The 19916-nt window shown below is 54.4% G+C and overlaps 7 protein-coding genes across 7 annotated transcripts; 3 read left to right on the forward strand and 4 right to left on the reverse strand.

Annotated features, from left to right (window-relative positions):
* Positions 1-1385: 1385 nt before the first annotated feature.
* Positions 1386-3018, reverse strand: BROUX77_005690 (uncharacterized protein; the record flags this gene model as incomplete). Its single annotated transcript, XM_073750591.1, has 5 exons — positions 1386-2017; positions 2118-2268; positions 2555-2752; positions 2807-2833; positions 2911-3018. The coding sequence occupies 5 exons, from the start codon at positions 3016-3018 to the stop codon at positions 1386-1388; spliced, it is 1116 nt and encodes a 371-aa protein (XP_073604576.1).
* Positions 3019-4814: 1796 nt separating this feature from the next.
* Positions 4815-5567, forward strand: BROUX77_005691 (uncharacterized protein; the record flags this gene model as incomplete). Its single annotated transcript, XM_073750592.1, has 1 exon — positions 4815-5567. One exon carries the CDS (start codon positions 4815-4817, stop codon positions 5565-5567), a length of 753 nt encoding a protein of 250 aa, XP_073604577.1.
* Positions 5568-6116: 549 nt separating this feature from the next.
* BROUX77_005692 (uncharacterized protein) lies at positions 6117-9592 on the reverse strand (the record flags this gene model as incomplete). Its single annotated transcript, XM_073750593.1, has 3 exons — positions 6117-6869; positions 6927-8883; positions 9003-9592. 3 exons carry the CDS (start codon positions 9590-9592, stop codon positions 6117-6119), a joined length of 3300 nt encoding a protein of 1099 aa, XP_073604578.1.
* Positions 9593-13751: 4159 nt separating this feature from the next.
* BROUX77_005693 (uncharacterized protein) lies at positions 13752-14186 on the forward strand (the record flags this gene model as incomplete). The annotated part of the gene is made up of 1 exon (XM_073750594.1): positions 13752-14186. One exon carries the CDS (start codon positions 13752-13754, stop codon positions 14184-14186), a length of 435 nt encoding a protein of 144 aa, XP_073604579.1.
* Positions 14187-14288: 102 nt separating this feature from the next.
* On the reverse strand, positions 14289-15179 carry BROUX77_005694 (uncharacterized protein; the record flags this gene model as incomplete). Its single annotated transcript, XM_073750595.1, has 1 exon — positions 14289-15179. One exon carries the CDS (start codon positions 15177-15179, stop codon positions 14289-14291), a length of 891 nt encoding a protein of 296 aa, XP_073604580.1.
* Positions 15180-16270: 1091 nt separating this feature from the next.
* Positions 16271-17219, forward strand: BROUX77_005695 (uncharacterized protein; the record flags this gene model as incomplete). Its single annotated transcript, XM_073750596.1, has 2 exons — positions 16271-16885; positions 16965-17219. The coding sequence occupies 2 exons, from the start codon at positions 16271-16273 to the stop codon at positions 17217-17219; spliced, it is 870 nt and encodes a 289-aa protein (XP_073604581.1).
* Positions 17220-17294: 75 nt separating this feature from the next.
* BROUX77_005696 (uncharacterized protein) lies at positions 17295-19415 on the reverse strand (the record flags this gene model as incomplete). The annotated part of the gene is made up of 3 exons (XM_073750597.1): positions 17295-18643; positions 18707-18818; positions 18879-19415. 3 exons carry the CDS (start codon positions 19413-19415, stop codon positions 17295-17297), a joined length of 1998 nt encoding a protein of 665 aa, XP_073604582.1.
* Between the last annotated feature and the right edge of the window lie 501 nt (positions 19416-19916).

The following is a 19916-nucleotide window of genomic DNA, read 5'->3' on the forward strand; positions in this document are numbered from 1 at the left end:
GCCCTTCTTCTTTTCCTTACTGCTCCTGCATTGGAATGCATAAATAGGGCGTTCTCTGCTCGTAAACGACGGAGGCCACCGCCGCCCGCCCGGATCTGTGATAGCACTGGATTCCAATATTTTTCGATAGAACAGAGTTGCCCGCCCGCCCACGCAGTCCATGCGGGCCACGCAACTCAAAATGGCCACGCTACATACCGCCAATTCCTCGGCTTGCATCAGGACGCCTGGAATGCTGCCGTCGTCATTGCTGCGCTCATGGGGCTTCAGCCCAGCTCAAACGCACCCTGTGTCTTGTGATTCTGGTGCTGTTTTGGGCTTGCCGTGCTACGCTGGCTGCAGAGGCTCGCATAGCCCAGGCTAACAGTCCGCCTATCGTCGGCCCCTTTGACTTTGCTCTGGTGCATGACTATGTTTTTGAAAGACATGCTCGCGTGACACAAAATGGTCACTTATAGGGCAAGTTACCCAAGACCCTGTCGAATGTTGTCCTCAGGCTGCCCGTAGCTTGCAGTACAGCCCAAGTGTTTGAGGCGTCTTGGATTCATGTGTATGCAGGTGTTATCTGGAGCGGTTTGTTTTCCATGCAGTCCAACATTGTGCTTCACGAAGCTCCCAAGAATAGTTAGCTAGTTAGTTAGTCAACTAGTTGTAGTTATACTTTAGCTTACTATCGAAGCACTCGGATTGCTCTTGCTTATCGATAAGACAGCAGCCCTGGATTGGATTCGACAATTATCAACTCACCAAGGGGGACTTAACACCTACGAGGAGCCTACATTGGATCCTACAGCTATCGCAGAGTGTCTACGCCAAGGTGAAACGGTCTCAGGATGACGAGATATTACCGAGTAGGAACAACAGCAGCACACACATTAAGAGACTCTGTGAGAACAAGAAGTAGTGATGAATGTTGATTGAAACGCCAAAACACCCGTGCAGAAAAACGACAGCATAGCATAGGTCAGACAGACAAAGATAAGAAACGGAGACCAGCCCATCTTATAAGAGGCAAGCCAGTCAGTCGGAAAACAAGCAACAAGCACAAAGGGGAAAAAGAAACAAGAGAGAGCGAGACCAAACCTCCATGCTAACAACCCAGCAAGTCCAATACCCAGGCAATAGCTCCAGAAACGAAACAATCTTGGGTATTCAGAACAAACACATATAACAGAGACCAACGCAAATGAACAAAGGAACCGAGCAAAGCAAATGAACAAAGAACACCCTCCACACCCTTGCGACTGCCGTGAAGAACCAGAAAGAAGCCAAAGCAAAAAAAGAAAAAAACAAAAAAGAAATAGCGCTGCCCCGATAGAAGAACGTAACGTAAGCCATACAAGAAACAGAGAATCAAAGTCACGCGCCACGGCCACATGTGCCGTTTACGATAACGTCGAAGCCGCCTTCTTGGCAGAGCCCTTCTTTCCGGTCACGGCAGCGGCCTTCTTGGGCGTTGCCTTCTTCTTGTCGGTCGACACAGCAGCGGCAACAGCCGCAGCAGCGGCGTCCTTAGCCGCCGCCTCTTTCTTAGCCGAGGTCTTGGAGACACGACCGGATGCGACCTTGTCCTTCTTGTCCGTGGTGGCGGGCGTAGAGGTGGAGGCAGAAGCGGCAGCCTTCTTGGGTGTCGCGGCCTTCTTCTCAGAAGGAGCAGGCTCCTTTTTGGTGGAAGCAGCCTTCTTGGGTGTCGCCTTCTTCTTGTCGGTGGCGACAGGCTTCTCGGCCTTTTCTTTCTTGTCAGCAGCCTTTTCTTTCTTGTCGGCAGGCTTGTCGGCTTTTTCCTTGGCCTCCTTCTTGTCAGCAGAGGAGGCCTTCTCCTTGGGTTCCTTCTTGTCGGCAGCCTTCTCCTTGGGCTCCTTCTTCTCGACCTTCTCCTTAGTCTCCTTCTTGGGTGCAGAGGCAGCAGCCTTCTTAGGTGCAGCAGTCTTCTTGGGCGCGGCCTTCTTCTCCTTGACAGCAGCGGCCTTCTTGGGCGCGGGAGCCTTCTTGGCCAGCTTAGTACCACCAGAGGGTCCTAAGATGAGGGGGAACAAAATAGTATTAGTAGTGGACTGATGGTAGGGGCTGTGGAAGGCCGTGATTGACACGGCCCAACACAGGCGGTGGCTGCTTACCCTTAGGCTGCTCAAAGACACCCTTGTCAACACCGGCCTTGAGAGCCTTGTTGAAAAGAGAATCAAACATGTTGTCGGTGACGTTTATGACATTGTTGGCACGCACGTACTTCTTGAGTGACTGGCGCGAGGATCCGTTGCGGTCCTTGAGCTACCACGGGGGAAGGGAGGTGTGGTTAGTTATATATTTTTGGAGACCGAATATAATATGAATGGGGAAGGCCACAGTCAGCGGGCCAGAAAGGGGAGATGGAACGGGAAGAGGGGGCGTCACGAGCACAGCGTGAGACAGAGCCCAGCTGCAGCAGCCACGGCAGTAACAGCCAATGCTAGCGAAGCGTGATTGGGGACAGCAGCGGCAGAGGACGAGTGCCCGACAGCTTAGACTTTGAGCCTGGATGCCGCGTGTGGAGATGCGTGTGGGTGTGAGTATGGACATGTGTGCATGTGCGGGGCTTGCTGCGGCTATGGCCAGACAGGCGCCGCTTGCCGCTGTAGCTGCGACTCTGGCTGTAGCTGGACGAGTAGCTATGGCGCTTTTGGCTGTGGCTGCGACTACACCTCTTGCTGCGGCCGTCGGCCCGGGTGATGCTGGCAGAAGAGCGGCGGCTGTAGCGGCGCGTGCCAGCAGCGTGCTGGATGGGCAGGAGACATGCACATAGTAAAACGGAACAAGTCCAGACACATACATTGGTAATAGCATCAATAATCATGGTCTGGCGAGATGCGCGAGAAGAACGCTGGTTAGCGACGCGTTGGGGAGGCAGATGAGGGGAAGCTGGATGCGGCTTACCTGGTACGTGGCGTGGCCGGAGCCCGACTTCTTGGCCGGCGCGGGAGCAGCGGCAGCAGCGGCAGCAGGAGCCTCCGCAGCGACTTCAGACTTTTTGGAGGGAGCCATTTCACGGGACGGAGTGGCGGAATAGAGAGTTGATGGGATTGGCGATGAAGCTGTCGAGAGATAGAGAGGCGAAGAGCGCTTGGAGATAACGGCGAAACTGTGAGATCAAGTGAAAGGAGGAAGAAAATAGGGGAAAGCGAAGCGATTGGGGAGCAGGCAAGAGAAGAGATAGGCGGAAGTAATAAGGCGAAGATCGAGAGGAAATGAGGACGAAAAGAAAGGGTAGGAGAACCGGAAGCAAAAGCGCGAGACTTTTTGCCCAGCATGCGAGGGTCGAAGAGGGGGCGCCGGTTTATATGCGATTTAGGCGGGGCCGCAGAATGGTCGCAATCAGTAACTGGAAAAAAAAAAACAGAGTAAAAATGGGATTCTGGGAAACACGCGTGACGGCTGGGAGCCTCTGGGCATAGCGCTGTAATCAGCGCCGTCCTCCACGTGCTCCAGTAGCCTCGCGCCCTGTTTTAGCAGGTCCGCCGCTGCGCTCTAGGCGCCCGGGTGCTGTATCGTGGCGTGCGGGGTGCTGTATCTCGCTCTCTGCCACAGCGGCTGCGCGTTTTCTGATTGGCCCACGCGCCGCTGCTTTGGGGCCTGCCATCCTGGCCTGTTCACCTAAGCGTCGCCCTCCTTGAACACGGGCCCTGGGCTTTGCCCTTTTGCCCAATTCTCTGGCCTCTTTCTCTCTCTTCTCTCTCCTCTCTCTTTTCCTGGTCTCTGGCCTGCCCGCTGGCGCATTCGTTGCGCCGCCTCAACAACCCGCTCTTTGCCCATTGCAGCCTACATTGCCGTGCACAGAAATGCCCTGCGACTCGGCCCAGATACATGAGCGCTTTGCGCGACGCTTTTCGGCCGGCCAACACTGCGTGCGCGGCGCGTCTTGTTTGTCTTGGTCTCTCTGTTGCCCTTGGTGCTCTTGTGCTGGGGCTCTCGTTCCATGTGTCCCATGCCCTCCACCACAACCCCCCATTCAGGCTGGCTCCTCTCCTCCCACACACACTGGTGCCCCAGCCTACACGTCCGTCTGGCCTCGCGCGACCTGGGCTCCGGGACAATGACCCAAAGAAAAAAGACATGTACATAATGGTGGGCTTGCTACCGGGCTGTATGGCGTCTTCTTCGTTGTCCTTAGGCTGGCTGTCTAAGTCGGTGTGCGTCTTTTTTTTGCTCTCCTCGTAGCTATCATGTGGCTCGCCTGCACAAGCTTCAAGCTGCGGCCGCAAAAACCCTCCAATAGCAGACACGCGACATTTCATCCTTCTTGACTCCTGGCCGGCCTGCTCTTTATCAGAAGCCTTCCCGACGTGAGTCTTGTGTGACCCTACTCGAGACACTAACTCAAGTCCAACCCACCCTCCATCTTTGCCCTCTCTTGCTCTCTAAAAACTCCCTGAAAGAAAAAAAGAAAGAAAAAAAACCTCCTTCTGGCCCCCTCGCGCTCTCCACCCCATCTGACCCCCTTTGGTTAGTTCGTTACATACATACATAAATCACCCATTAATCGCTTGCTCCCGCAAGCCAAAGCTTTTCCCCAGATGCATGTAAGTCGCTTATCGATAGAACCACTGATCCACATTTTCTATAACCCTAGACCGCGTCTGTTCTTTATGATTCAGACCCTACTTCCGGTTTATATTGTCAGGCGGTCTGTGCGGGTTAGCGTAGAGGACAAGAAAGTCAAGACTCCGTTCAAGTTTCTATTCTCATGGAGACTACGAACCAAGTCTCTCACACTTTCGTTTTCTTTCTCTCCCACACACTCTTTGTCCCACTTCCCTTCTTAGTCCTCCCGCCCGCCCACCATGCCCTCCGGCCCCTCTGCCCACGGCATCCCGCTTAACCAGTCTGCCCTGCTCCAGCCCACTCCGATCCCCACGCCTTCACATCCCTCCGGCGGCTTGTTCTCCATTGCTGCTTCAACCACGATTCGCACCAGCGCTTTGTGCTGCGTAGCCGCCACGCTGGACACGCAATCTTATGTCTCGTGGAACCGCTTTGTGCCAGAGGTCAACATCATCACCAATCCGCCTATTTCCACCTCCACATCTGCGCCGGGCTCCCCATCTCTCTCCTCACCTGCTTCTGCCTCTGATGCTGCCCCTGGTACTGTCACTCTTGACCCCGCGTTAGAGCCTCTTTATGTGCAGACCCCTGCGCTGGTCCGTCCCGGCACGCAAATGGTCTTCCGCGCCGCCGTGCGCCCGTGCTGGCCGCGATCCTCGACGAAGCTTGTGGTCCAGCATGTGGTGCGCTTTCATGATGCCGCCGGTCGCACAGGCTGGCGCGTGGTTTGGGGTCCGCGCTCACCGCCGGCTGCGCTGATGTGGTCGGAGCGCGTGCAGGAGTTCGTCGAAACGCAGGACGATGCGGAGCCGGAGTCGGGCGTGGGTGGAGCCCGAGTCAAAACTGAGTACACTACGTGGGAGACGTTTGGTGGCCTGGCGGCGTATCCAATCAAGGCTGCTGTGGGAAAGGACTTGATCGTGGGCTTTGATTATTGGGCCGAGGATCTGCGCAAGGAGGCAGAGCGACGGGAAAATGAAGAGGGAGTGTGAGGAGGGGTTATGGAGGCTGCAATTAAAGGTGAATGAGGGCTAGACTGAAACATGGGCTTACTTCACATTAGCTAGGACACAGTTCATGATAAACGGCAACAGACATGGTACAAAGTATTACGCAGGCTCAATGGATCAATTTTGGTTCGTATCTCTCTTCGAGGCAGAACGGATCAACTAGAACAAACAAACCAAAAACAAAGCAAGACGGCAAGAGAACATCATGTACAACCAACAACAGTGTTGGCAGTTGAGTAGTAACAATTTGTGTAAAAAGAGGAAATGAACAGAATGCGCAACTAATTAGAAAGACCGACTTGCCTGTGAAAACAAGCCATGTTGGTCCAATGCTCTGGCTCCTCGTCGGTAATCACTGGCTGCAGCCACAGAACATGCAATGGTATACAGAAAAAGGGTCATGAGGACGGGCTCATCACCGTCCACGTCTTGCTCTCTCGCATCCATTCGAGACTTGGGCGGAACACGGGCCCCAGCGCATCTAACCAGATGTTGGATGAACTCTATTCGCTATAGAGCCCCCATGGCCTATTAAGCCTTCTCAACAAGAGTCTGGCTAAAGACCGGCTCGCCCAGCTTGAAGCGACGCTTGACTGCCTTCCACGCCTCAATAAGGCCAACGTAGACAGCCACACAGCCAAAGACCACACCCCACTCCCATGTAATGGAGTGGTGCTTGAAGACCTTTTCGTTGAACTTGGGAATGTAGATGACAGGGAATGTGATGGCGAAGCCAGCCACCACAGCCCAAAACAGCAGGCGGTTCTTGCGGATCGTCTTGAAGACAGCCGTCGGGCCGGTCCATTCAGTCGGGTCCATGTTAAAGAGCGAGCGCGAAAAGTGCTTGACCTCCCAGGCTGTGACGAGTAGCAGAAATGACAGCGTGGCGTAGGTGGTGCTACGGGCGCGGTAGACGAGGTCACACGATGAGTTGTAGTTCTCATTGCAATCGGCACCCAGGTCACTGCCGGAAGTGTAGGCCACCAGCGTAAAGGCCGCAAGGCACAGGCCACCCATAAAAGTACCGTAGATGAACTTGTCGCGGATCAGGTCCTTGGTAAAGACGCCGACCTTTAGGTCTTGCGGAGGGCGGAGGAGAATGTCCTCAGCAGCGGCTTCCATGCCCAGACCAACGGCCAGGAAGGACGAAGTGACAAGGTTGGCCCACAGGATTTCCAGCGGCGACAGCGGGAAGATGGACGTATCGTCATGGTCCTTGAAGGCAAGACCAATCAGCAGAAGAATAACCTGGGCAATATTGGAGATGAGAAGATGGAGCAGAAACTATGTGTAAATGGTTAGCAAGTCGGTCCTGTTCTATGGTGTAGCGGACATCTTTACCTTTTGGATGTTGTCAAATAGTCTGCGTCCCTCACGGATAGCCGTCACAATGGAAGCAAAGTTGTCGTCAGTCAAAACCATATCAGCAGCCTCCTTGGCGACATCACTGCCTCTCATTCCCATGGCAATACCAACATCAGACTGCTTCAGGGCCGGCGAATCGTTGACACCATCACCAGTCATGATACAGAAAGCATTACGTCTGTGCATAGCCTGCAACATGCGAACCTTGGTCTGAGGAGTGCAGCGGCCAATGACCAGCGGCAGAGCCGGCAGAGCATCGACTTCGGCCTCGCTCATGGCGTCAAAGTCCGAGGCGGCCATGACTTTGGTTCCAATGTCGGAGGGCGCCACCGATGTAGGCAGAATACCAACTTCGTAAGCAATCGATGTAGCAGTCTTGACGTGGTCGCCAGTCACCATGTGCACCTGGATGCCGGCACGCAGACACTGCTCGACGGCACCGCGGGTCTCGGGGCGGGGGGGATCGTACAGGCCAGCGAGGCCGAGGAACTCCATGTTGGACTCGACAGACGAGCGGTTCTCCAGGTCTTCGCCAGGGGTCAGCTTGCGGCTAGCGACACACAGAACACGCAGACCCTCCGAGGCAAGCTTGTCAGCCTGGGCCGAGATGATGGCTTTTTCGGCGTCCGAGCTGGTAATGAGCGGCAGCAGAGCTTCCAGAGCACCCTTGGCGTAGATGGTGCCGCCGGTGCTGGGCGACGAGTAGACGACGCTCATGCGCTTGACGGTCGAGTCGAAGGGGTGTTCCTTGGCCAGAGACAGATTGTGGTTAGCCAGCACCTCGGCCTTGCTACGACCAAAGCGCATGGCGAAGACCTGCAGGGCAATCTCGGTGGGCTCGCCAGTGGCAGACCAGGGCGACTCGGTAACAGTTTCGGCAGCAGAGCTAGAGTCGCCGGCGTTCTTATCGACAGTGACAGTGGCGTTGTTGCACAGAGAAATGGCGTAGCTGAACTTGAGAAAGTCCTCGCTGTGGCTAAGGCTTAGGCGCTTCTCGCTGTGGTCGGCGCCAGTGGTAACGGTGTTGCCCACGGCGTCAGCCCAGTTGATGGTGCCGCTGTTGGGGTCGAACGGATCGGTGACATCGGCCACGGTGGCGCGGGCATTTCCAGCCAGCCAAACCTTGCGCGTGACCATGCGGCCCTGGGTCAGAGTACCGGTCTTGTCGGAGCAGATGTTGGTCACGCCGCCGACAGCCTCGAGCGAGGCCTTGTTGCGCACAATGACATTGCCGCTGCTCATGCTGCGCGCGGCCACGGTAAAGGTCAGGGTTAGCACGGCAATCAGCGACTCGGGGATGACAGCTACACCGACGCAGATGCCGTAGATCAGCACCTCGCCGTTGATGTCGAAGGCGTTGACGGCAAAAACAATGATGACGAGCGAGATGGCCAGAGCAAACAGGAGCAGGGCGAACTTGCTGAGCTTGTTCTGCAGCGGCGTGCCATCCAGACCCAGAATGCTGCGGCCCTTGGTCTTGAAGCTGCGCATGAAGCGCTCCGAAAAGGGCGCCGACTTGTCAACTGTCTTGCGGGTGCGGAGCATAGCGGCAATCTTGCCGACCTCGGTCTGCATGCCGGTGCTGACAACGACACCAGTGGCGCGACCGCGCGTGATAACAGTGCCCGAGTAGACCAGGTTGATGCGGTCGCCGAGCGGGATCTCAGAGCCGGGCAGAATGCGATCAGCATGCTTGCTAATCGGAAGAGACTCGCCAGTGAGAATGGCCTCGTCGGCACTCAGGTTTATGCCGTCCACAAGACGAATATCAGCGGGCACTTTGTCTCCCACACTAATACGGACAATGTCACCAATAACCAGGGTATCGGCCTTGATCTCCAAGGGCTGTCCACCACGAACGACAGTGCTGGTAGAAGAGGCGAGGCTCTGAAGAGCAAGCATCTGGCTCTCTGCGCGAGAGTCCTGCCAGTATCTACAGTAAAGGATGAGGTGTTAGTGACATGCGAGGGTTACATAGGGTTGTGTAGGGCTGAGATACACCCTAGCATTTAAGGTCAGCCCTTATAAGAGAGGTCCACGATTACAACGTACCCGATGATGATATTGAACAGGATGACAGCAGTCACGACCGAAGCCTCAATGTAGTCGGCAATGGAAAATGAAAGAATCGTCACCAGGACAAGCACAACGGTCAAGCTGTTGGAGATCTGACGCATCAAGATCTGAAGTTTAGAGGTTCCCTTGGTCAGCTCCATGCGGTTCATCCCCCAGCGCTGGAGGCGCGAGGCAGCCTCGGCAGCAGAGAGACCATTTTCGGGGTCAGTTTGCAGGTCTTTGCAGACATCGAGGGCCGGCAGCGAGTGGGGAGGCGGGCGGGCGGGCGAGTCGGAGGCCGATCCGGAGCAGGCTGACTCAGCGGAGCTGATGAGCGTGGCACTGTTTTCCGAGACAGTGGCCGACGGCAGCGACGAGACAGACTCGAGGGTAGACGCTTTGAGCGGCTTGAGGTGCGAAGCGGGCGGCGGCGCGGGGCCGGCGGGCGTCGGGCTTAGATTTGGTGTATTAGATTTGATAGTGGCGGGGAGTTGACCACTACAAGGAGGCTCGTCCAGGTCAGTTATGCCTTCCACAGATCCAAGAGACTGGCCATTGGAGGAAGAGGACGAGTGAGGTTTTCCCATCGAAATCGGGTTGGTAAGCAAGAAGGAAGGGGGCAACAAGCAGGAAGTCTACTGCGGGAGGGCGGCTTGAGAAGGCAGTAGAAGAGAGAGGGTGGGATGAGACTGGGAAGGGGAGTGACAAGAGGCAGAGATGCAGACGAGTGCGAGAGAAAGACGAGAAAGAGAAGATGAAGCAGACGGAGGGAGAGTACAAGTACAAGTACAAGTAGGAGAGGATGGACAAACTAATGGGGAGCACTGCGTCATGTGAACAGCAGCGGTGTCTTTATAGTTGAGGGCGGACGGACGGTGGTGACAGCATCCTTTGGCTTGCTTGGCCTTTTTGGCCAGGCTTGGCTGTGCTTTGGTTCGCTTGGGATCTTGGGGGGAGAGACCTTGACGAACAGGATGAATTGTTTTTCTTTTTTTTTCTTTTCTTTCTTTTTTCTTCGTTTAATTGCCTTACTACCACCATAACCACCATGCCGCCGTGCTTGTTCGGATGACCTCTGCTCGGCTTCTCTAGAGGCCCTGGCTTTTCTTTCCTCTAATCTTTTCTCTTTGCGTCGATTAAGAGAAGCCCGACGAGATTAGCGATAGCGTGAGCTGTGGCATATAAAAGCGCAGCCAGATCAGAGCGTGGAAATTAGCTGAGATGAAATGTGAGCGATGCTGCTGCGGTTGTTGCTATTCGCACGGAGTGGCTTTCTGACGTGACCGGAAACGACAGAAGGAAAGACAGGCCGAGAGACAGCACGAGTCAAAAGAGGACATGTATACTCGCCCGTAGAAATGTATCTGTGAGTACTTGGTGGTGGTGGCGACGCTGTGCTTATCAGTTCTGCCCTATTCGTTTTGCGCCCGCTGATTGGTTCAGCCCTTGAGTCTTTGTACAAGTACTTCTGCCACGGGTGTATGCATACTTATGGCCGCCCGTGGCTGCAAGCCGGCGGCGTTTCACTCTCGACGCGTGATACCATGGAAGAACCTGCCGACCTCAACAGGCCAAGAGCCAAGACGAGCATCCCCTCTCTTGCGCTCTTGGCAGACGAAACAGGCGTGCGGAGACAGACAGCGTCGGCTTCGTGCTGCTGGCGCTTCTGTTCTGTTCTATCGACCGTGAGCGTGAGCCGAGTCACTGTGGCTGTACAGCTATAGGCTCTGCATCTATGTAAGTGCACACGCTCCAGTTGCTCATAGTATCAGCCACAATTCTGGATCTTTTGAGACACCAAGAACACTCGCTGTTCAGTGCGCACAGGCTAGATGGCAACGCAGATGCTGTCTTTGTTGCTCTCTCTCCATCTCTGTCTCTCTCTCTCCACGAGCCTGTCGTTATCTCTGATTGCTCTTGTTATCAGCGGCACCGGGTCTGCGGGAAAGGAGCCTCTGCAAAGGTGGCAATGTCGACGGCAGTAGGCGGAGGAAGGGGCCGCCAGCCGGCCGGTGGTCTTGAGAGTGGCTTGGCTAGTCATTGTCATATATGCATACATACATACACAATACTTGTAGTTGACTAACTACAAGTATTGTGTCCCTTATTCGTTGTCCTTGCCGTTGTCCTGGAAGTATAGTTATTCTATTTGGCGCATTTGCTGTTCTGCCGGGAAACACGCCAATGCTTCTCGGGGCATTTTTCCATGTATCGAAGAGATGATTAACTAATAGCAGAGTGTGCGTTAATAGCAAGGGTACACCTTCTTGTGCTTCTGTCGACGATCGCCAACATGGTGGTGAGTGGTAGCAAGGCAAGAGGAGTCTCTATCTCGAAGAGCGCCTCAGTTCCCGAGCTCTTGGTTTCTACAGCCAAAATTGGCCACCACCAACGTTCGCGCCATCTCTCTTCCTCTCTCTCTCTCTGTCCCACGAGCGAAAAAGAAAAAAAAGCAGAGAACAAGCACAGGTGGGGCGCTGCTTCCAGGCTCGAGGCTCAGGTCCCGGGCAGGCCGCTAGCGTCTCTGTGCGGCTCATTTTGGAGAAGCTATGTCGCGGATTGCTCGTTTTTTTTCTTCCCTTCCAGGTGTGCAGTGACTATTTATGGGCGATACTGTATACTTTTACTTGTGCTTGAAGGCGGTTCTGCTATTAAGCATTGCTTGTGTAATATCTTCATTTCCCGGGAAACAGAGAGAGAGAGACTGGCCTGGTGAACATGGCGACAAGAGAACAGACTACATTCATACTTAACGCAACACATGGAAACTATGCATGGAAGACACCTCGGTCTTGCGCGTGGTTGTAGGGCAGGATAAGTCGGACGAGACAAGGGGCATCGCATCGTCACTGAACAACTATTAGTTAGTTAACTAGTTAGTTGGAAAGTTACCAACTACATGTATAGTTAGTTACATATGCAAGAAAGGAGACTGTGGGTGTCCCCATGCTTCATCACGTATTCTAGACCCGTGCTGGGCTTCCTACATTGTCTATTGTTTCGACTTCCGCTTCGAGTCAGTCGACATGACGTGCACTTCTGTCTCCATTGACACTCTCCTCATCATTCATTGCCCCCCATTCCTTGTCCCTCCTCCTCCCTTGTCTTTCTTCCCCTCCCTCCCCGCCCCGCCCTGTATCCTTTCCCCGCCATCCGCCTCTCTCCCCTGGTCACTCTTTTTTTTTTTTCCTCTTGGCTGGCCACCCCTAGTAGTCTTGTTTTTTTTCTTTCATGGCCCCCTTGCTCACCAGACTTCAGCTCAAAGCAAGCGGTGAAGATTTCAAAGTGACACGACACTCAACAAACCCGCCGAGTAGCAGCATCACAACATCTACGACGCATGGATGCATACGCAGCAAGCAAGATACAATGCAAAGTATGTATACAGGTGGGCCGCCAGAGACATCCAAGACCAGCGAGCACTTGTACGTATGCTCGTAACTACGCATATCCCCCGTCATGTATTGGCGTAAACTTGGATGTACCCTCGGACGTCCTCCTGCAGCCATGTGCTTTCGGATCCAGCTTCCAGGCTGCCAGCTTGCCATGTGACAGGGAAAACTTTGTTGCCAAAGGCCTTGAAACGACGGCCGCCTGTCCAGATACTTGCGGCCATGATGCAACGGGTCTGTCGTTTATTGTCGACCCGTGACTTGATTTGCAAGGGCGCTACTGTGGGGAAGATCAACACCAAGTGGAAGTGTATGTATGTATGTATTTTTCTGCAAGAGCTGACAGGCATGTCTGTACGTTTGACTGTGGTAGGGTTGTAAGCACGCCGTGACCTTTTGGTTGTTGCATGCGGGCGAGCAGACGGAATCTCTCATCGGATGCTTCACGCGGTCTCTACTGCTGCCGGAACTGAATCTGTACATACTCGAAAACGCCATCTGTAAATCGTCATAGGCAAGTCCTTCCGTGCTAGACCAGGCCGCCAGCAAACGTCATTGCGTGGCTAAGCTGGAGCTAGTTGGCTCTTTAGCATCTGTAGCCAGCTCGCACTAGGTACAAGTGCGCAGCTGGGCGTCCTATGGCATCGTTGACCTCCAAAGTAAGCTTATTTCGTGTGGCTGAGCTGGCTGCCCTCCTGGCGCCACACTATACCGGCTCTCCGGCTCTCTGGAATGTGGCGTCGCATAACACCAACAACCTCCCTCCTGCGATTGAGACGACATACCACAATTCGACAGGCTTTCCCTGTTCGCAACGACACTCGTTCACAAAGTTGCTGATACACGTGACAACCCTAACAGCTCCAATTCCAGGCACCAGTCGTCCCCTGCCGCCAGCCTCCTCGAGCAACAGTCTCGACCTCTCGACCTGTCACCTTCATTCCTGCCTTAACGAGCCGCGAAGCCTTGGAATGGGTTGACTTGAGGGCTTGCAGCAATGTCTAGGGCGGTCAGAGGCTCGCCGGGCCTGTCTGGGCCTTTGACGGGCATCAGGGAGTCTACGAGAGTTCGGCTCGACTGCTGGCCAGAGTCGTCCTGGTATCGGAGCTTGACAACACGATGCTATGGAATGCTAGCTTGTAGATGGAACTGTATTTGATATTATCGCAATGATGAGGAGGCCACGAGAGTTTCTATAAAGAGGATACCTCTAGCACTGGAGCGGCTTCTTTGAAAGTCGGTTTAGATACCATCCTGCAATCCTCTTCCGCTCTCTATCTCCTTACGATCTTTGCCACATTTTATCTCACACTCTTTACTCCAACTCTGAGCCAAACACTCCTTTAATTCAACAATGCAGATCCTTGATATTCTCTCCGGCCTTGCTCTTTCCAGCCTGGTCTCCAGTGCCCCGGACCTCTCCAGCACCCGTCCGGCCACCGTCCCAACCTGGACTCTCACCGACGTAAGCCGCAGCTGCACGGAAACAGACGACGAATGCACGTACTCCTTTGGCATCGACTCCTCGATCCACGACACAGTTCAGTGCGAGTACAGTGTGTCTGGCCAGTCGGCTTCAAGCGCTACCGTCACAGACGCGCTTTGTGGCCCGTTCACCATCAACTCGAGCTGGAACGGCCAGTTTGGCGTCGACGCCGCATTCACCATCATTAGCGTTACTGATGGCAAGTACATTGCCTGGCCAGCTTACACGGACCAGGAACTCGATGGTGGAAACGTTGTGCAACCTGACCGTGCATATGAGGTTTACTCCGTGGCTGATCTATAAGTACCCCGGTACCACGAGACGGGGGTGGAATATTACGAGTCTATGACTCGGGAATCTTAACTTTTACTTGTAATCAATAATACAAACTATCGTTCTCTTAACTCATGCTCCCGCTGCCATTACCCATGCGTTGTAAACTAGTCCAGGCTCCGCTGCATCGTCATCCTTGACCTCTCCGGCAGAGCGCCGCCTCCGGGCCGTTGCATCGTGCCACTCCTTTTCAAATGGCGTCAGACAGCTTCCAAAGTCATGCCAGCTGCATACACTCACTCGACTGCCGTCCAACCACTCAATGGACCAATCCGTTGCACACCGATCACACCTCTGCAGCTCAACAGTGCCACCCTTCATTGCCTTGGCATCCCGTACCGCCGCCCCTTCCACCTCGACATGCTGGCACAGTCCCAGACGTGCACTTTGCACCAGCGCCATCGCCTCCCCCAAGTCCAGGCCCGCAATTTCAAATGTGTGTTCGCAGCGCGCCACCAGTCTACCTACAGGACCCACTGCCACCGTTCGTGCCGACCGCCAGCGCCGGCCCTGTGTAACACACACGTTGAGGTCATGCACAGCAAGTCCGCGCCCGGTGTGCGCATGCAGCGCGGCCGCGCGCGCATCGCGGAAGCTGAGCCCGAGAGCACCGCCACCACCTGCAGGCATCCATGCGTAGCTGTATTGGCAGTGCCACCCGAGTTCCAGCGGCGATGCGGGCACGCCGACGGGGCGCGCGGAGGCGAGCGGGTGCAGTTTGAGACAGGCAAAGCAAAGAACGCTAGAGGGCGAGCAGGTTTCGAGGAGTGTGAGGAAGGCGGTTTTGTCGGCGCGTGTGGTCAGGCGGCGGAGACTTTGATTGAAGAAGGCATGATAGAGAGGTTTGCAGGTCAGACTGAGGGAAACTGCGGAGATGGGATCGGAGTGGTCGGTGAGTAGGGCGAAGGTTATATCAAGAGGGAGATTAAGAATGGGAAAAAAGGATGGGTTTGTAGAGTCCATATTGACTATATGAATGTTGAATACTGACTCAGGAAAAGAGAAACTGTTAAGCTGCAGTGCTTGTTAAAGGAGACATATTGCAAGCTCCCCAAGGTCTTATATCCTTACTCACGATCTCTCCAAGTCTTCCCGTCTCGTGATCTCTGATTCCTAGTGAGTCTATGCCCCTCATTGCAGCATAGCAGCCCATGAATCACGAGCAATCACGTCACTCCAATGTAGAGTCTAGAAGCCCAGCTGGACAGCCCATGCCGTGTCGAGACCGGCGCACGAGGGTCAATACGATGCAGGCCATTATGTAACAGCTTTCCCAGCCAAGACCGGTGGGACATGCTTTATACACAGACCGGCTAGCTATGTACGTACATACACAACTACGTACTTGAATACATGGCTGTATTCATGTAACTAACTAGCTAACTATGTAAATACTTTTGCTTGTTGGCTTGGGGTCCTTTGGCCGGTATGTTGGAGAACAGCAAAGGGATCAGAAAGAATCCATGCACCTGTTGCCGCCGTGTTAGTGAGCTTCTCTCATGGTTTTAGCGGCTTAGGCACTATATTATGCGCACAAGAATGGCTGGCTCTAGCGCTAGCGACGGCTGAACTGACGGTGGCTACAGGGCACAGAGACTCCAGGCCCCGCTAGATTCAGGGCTCGGGCCGCTATGAACCAAACAGTAGTTGGAGAGTGAAACACACCAAACCAACTATTTGTATGAAGAGCACCACGAGACTAGACGTCTCGTGATCACATCACAGTAGCGTCAGGAAGAAAGTTGGAGAGAGTGAAGAACAGGGATAGCTCCTCAACGACTTCTTGCCGTAGCTATAGACACTACATCTTATGGCTGTTCATATTTACTTGAACCATTTCTCACATCCGATCCGGAGGACGAATGTAGATTACTATAAGCATATGTATGCATCTATCAAAAACACCGCCACTCCATCATGCATGCGCATGCGTGGCTGTTTGACAAGCCAGTAGCCAGTAAAAAGTCTCGCTGATTGTCCCCATACTCCCGCCCACACAGCCCAAAGACCATCTCGCCCGTTGCAACGACTTCAAGAGCACGCCAACCCCCGCCATGTCTGCCCACCCCGTCTTCAATGCTGGCCATACGGCCCTAATCACCGGTGCATCTTGCGGTATCGGTCTCGAAATCACCAAGTTCTGTGCCGCGCAGGGCATGTCGGTGCTACTGGCCGACATCAAACAGCCGCCGATGGCCGAGCTTTCCGCCTCATACCCTGATACTATTTTACGCTACGTCAACTGCGACATTAGCAGCCAGGCCGGCTGGGATCAACTGGCCACGTCGGCCAACTCCGACAATGTCTTTAGCGGGGGCATAAACCTGCTCGTGCTCAACGCTGGCACGGCCCCCGGCCTGACTGCGCAGACTAACAGCTCGCAGTGGGCGGAGGATGTGATGCTCAGGACCTTCAAGACGAATGTGTTTGGCGTTGGGCTGGGCATCTCGACTTTCATGCCCATGTTGGATGTCGCTGCCCGGAACGAGAAGCCGACGGCCGTGGTCATCACAGGCTCCAAGCAGGGGATCACGAACCCACCGGGCAACGTATCGTACAATGCGTCCAAAGCGGCGGTGAAAAGCATGGCTGAGCAGCTAAACTTTGAGCTGCGCAAGTCATCAACAACTGTGCATCTGCTAGTTCCGGGTTGGACATTTACTGGAATGGTAAGTCAGGTCTCTAGAGTGATTGACCGTGATAACAAGGTCGACATAGCTAACAAGTCCGCGTCCTCCATACATCTAGACCGGCTCCAGCACATCATCGGAAAAGCCAGCCGGCGCATGGTCCCCCTGCCAGGTTGTCGAGTACATGGTAAAGAAAATGACTGAGGGCCAGTTCTACATCATCTGCCCCGACAACGAAATTGACGAGACTATCGACAAAAAACGCATGATCTGGGCTATGGGGGACGTCGTCCACGGCCGGCAGCCGCTCTCGCGGTGGAGAGAAGATACCAAGGACATGGCCGCGGAGGGCATTGAGACTATGGAAATTTAAGCCTGCTGCACACCCAGCCGTACATACATAGCTACTATCAAAGTACTAATTATAGTCCGGGCTATAAGAGTTCATCTAGAGCCCTACCAGTGACCGCACTACATTCACAATAGCCGGGATCGACGTAAACAGCACCGTGATAGCACCAAACAAACTCATGGACAGACTCGACAGCGCCGCAGCACGCGGGTCTGTGCGCAGGAGCATAGCCGTCGCCAGCGCCGACGAATTCGCGCCCAGAGTGACGCCGCGCGTGACATAGTCGTCCTCGGGGATACGCATCCATGCCATGATCTTGGTGCCAATCAACACGCCGATGATGCCGCTCATGATGGCCACAGCGGCAATCGTGTACGCGTCGCCGCCCAGATTCGCCACGGCCGGCAGTGCCAGTGCCAGCGTCAGGCTGCGTGCGCTGAAGGCGAGTGCGCGCTCGGCCTGGATGCCGATGGCGTAGCAGATGTAGGGGTACGCGAATAACGAACCAATGGACATGACGACGTTGGGCACGGTGATGGCAACAAAGTGCTCGCGCAGCTCACGGCGGTACTGGAACATGGGCAGCGCAAGAGCCACGATACTAGCGTCCAACACACTGCTGAAAATATCGCCGGCGCCCGGCTTCGGGAGGCTGCTGGCTCCTGACTCCCAGAGCGCGAGGTAGTTAGTGCCCGTTTTGTAGCTATGTAGCGTCGTGGTTAGCGAGAGGCCACGCATGGCACCAAAAGCCCAGATGATTAGCACGGTGAACAATGCCGAGATAAGCACAGGGTGTAGAAAGCGCCGCCATGTTGCTGGTATCTTCATGGCGCCCTGGAAGACGAGAATCGTGATTGCCAGGTGCAGTGGCATGGCATAGTGTCCGGCAAAGTAGACAGGGATGCCGACAAAGACCAGCACAAGACCGTAGAGGACGCTATCTTGGTTTGCTATGACGGTCGAAGCCCAGCGTTGAGCGCGCGTCGGCTGCGGTGTCTCGGTTACCCCGATCTGTGGAGGCAGGGCCAACGGGGATGACGAGGCTTTTCCGCCTGCCACAACTGGCATGCCGTGGAGAAGAGCCGGCGCAGGGGTGTTGATTCCAAGACCAGACGGGACTCGAGAAAGCCCTGCAAGCGGTGACCCAGGTACAGGGGGTGATTCATGGATGCGCGGGGTCCCAGGGATGTGTGGAGACTCGGGCGTCCGGAGTGATGCAGGCGTCAGAGGAGTGCCTGGCCTGGATGGAGACCCAATATTTGGGGTAGTTGTCATGTCCCCGGTCTCAGAGCGCGGTGTCATGGCTGTCATGGGTATCTCGTCGATATCGGAGCGATGCAGCTCCTCTGCGCGGGCGGCAGCCGAGCGCTTAGATGTGCCGGTGACCAGCTGCAGCAACCTTGTAAACCAAGCGCAAAAGGCCATCATGACAATAAAGCCAATGACTTGAACGAACCAGAGTTAGAAAAGAAGAAGCCTGGACAAGAGCAAATATGGAGGCAGCATACCAAAGACAGCAGCCATTTTAACCACTTCGACTATCCCAATGGATGGACTTAGCGGAAGCATGACAAACGACGGCGCGAAGAAGATGTTGATCCATCGCAAGGACCACCCGGCCTACAATGAAGGCGTCAGCGAAAAAGAAAAGACTCCGGGCTGGAAGAAACAAAGACTCACCGGAACATCAATCCACCCAACCAACTTCCTCATCCGATGCGCGCCCAGCACCTGCTCGGTACCTACAAGCGCCGCAAACAAGAGCAGCAGACACGCCACAGATGCCGGGAACGAGACGTGCACATGGTTGAAGAAGACGTCGACGCCAAAACAGGCAGCGAGAATTGCAAAGATGCCGGTGGGGATCAGCACGAAGTACGTCACGAGCTTCCGTTTGTAGGCAGCGTAGACCTTGCCGATAGAGAGGGAGAACAATGTGTTAGCAGCGTACGATCTGATGACAATAAGAGCTTCTATTGTGCAGTCTAACATGCGTACCAGGAGAGCTGCCTTGGATGCTGATATTGCCGCGTCGGTGGCAATACTAACGCAGCCGGAAGCGGCACTGCCGGCTGGCCGGGGCTTGACGTCGCTCATGCTCACGAGCAGCGACTTGCGAGCCTTGGAGAGAGTAGAGATACTAGAGCAAAGAGTTAGTGTGAGCTCAAGTGATCTGTGGTTCAAGAGTAGCACCTTTGTCAGGCGGTGGGAGGGCATCAAAGGCCGGGAGATGCTGGAGACACTAAGCAGCCAATTCTTTTTTTTAAGTTGCCGCACCTTGAAGCCGCGGCAAAGTCGCTGGTTGTAATGGAAGCAAAGACTAGGATCGGAAGAGACAAGGGGAAGCTAGAGGCTTGAATGAGTAACAAAAACGAAACAAGCTGTCTAGACGTAAAGATAGTACTAAGAGAAAAGAAAACGAAAAGCAAAGAGTTTTTTTTTTTTTAATTCACACTCCACAGCCAGGTGGCTAATCTTTTTGCGGGACACCAGCAAAAAAAGCCCGCGTAACTTTTTTCTTTTGCCCGTCTATGAGGGCAAAGCTAACCTCGATACGGCTTGTTCTAAGTTGTCGATGGGCAGCGATTCTCTTCTCATGGAAATACAAGACACCAAGCAACAGGGCTCTCGGAGCCGCCCAATCACCAAGCAAACCTAGTTGAGTTTATACTGCAGTGGTCTTCAGTAGTGATAATTGTATGAAAAAAAAAAGGAAAA

This window comes from Berkeleyomyces rouxiae (genome assembly GCF_048999995.1).
Source record: "Berkeleyomyces rouxiae strain 22BRR77 chromosome Unknown BrBRR77_ptg000005l, whole genome shotgun sequence".
In the NCBI taxonomy this organism is placed as follows: Eukaryota; Fungi; Ascomycota; class Sordariomycetes; order Microascales; family Ceratocystidaceae; genus Berkeleyomyces; species Berkeleyomyces rouxiae.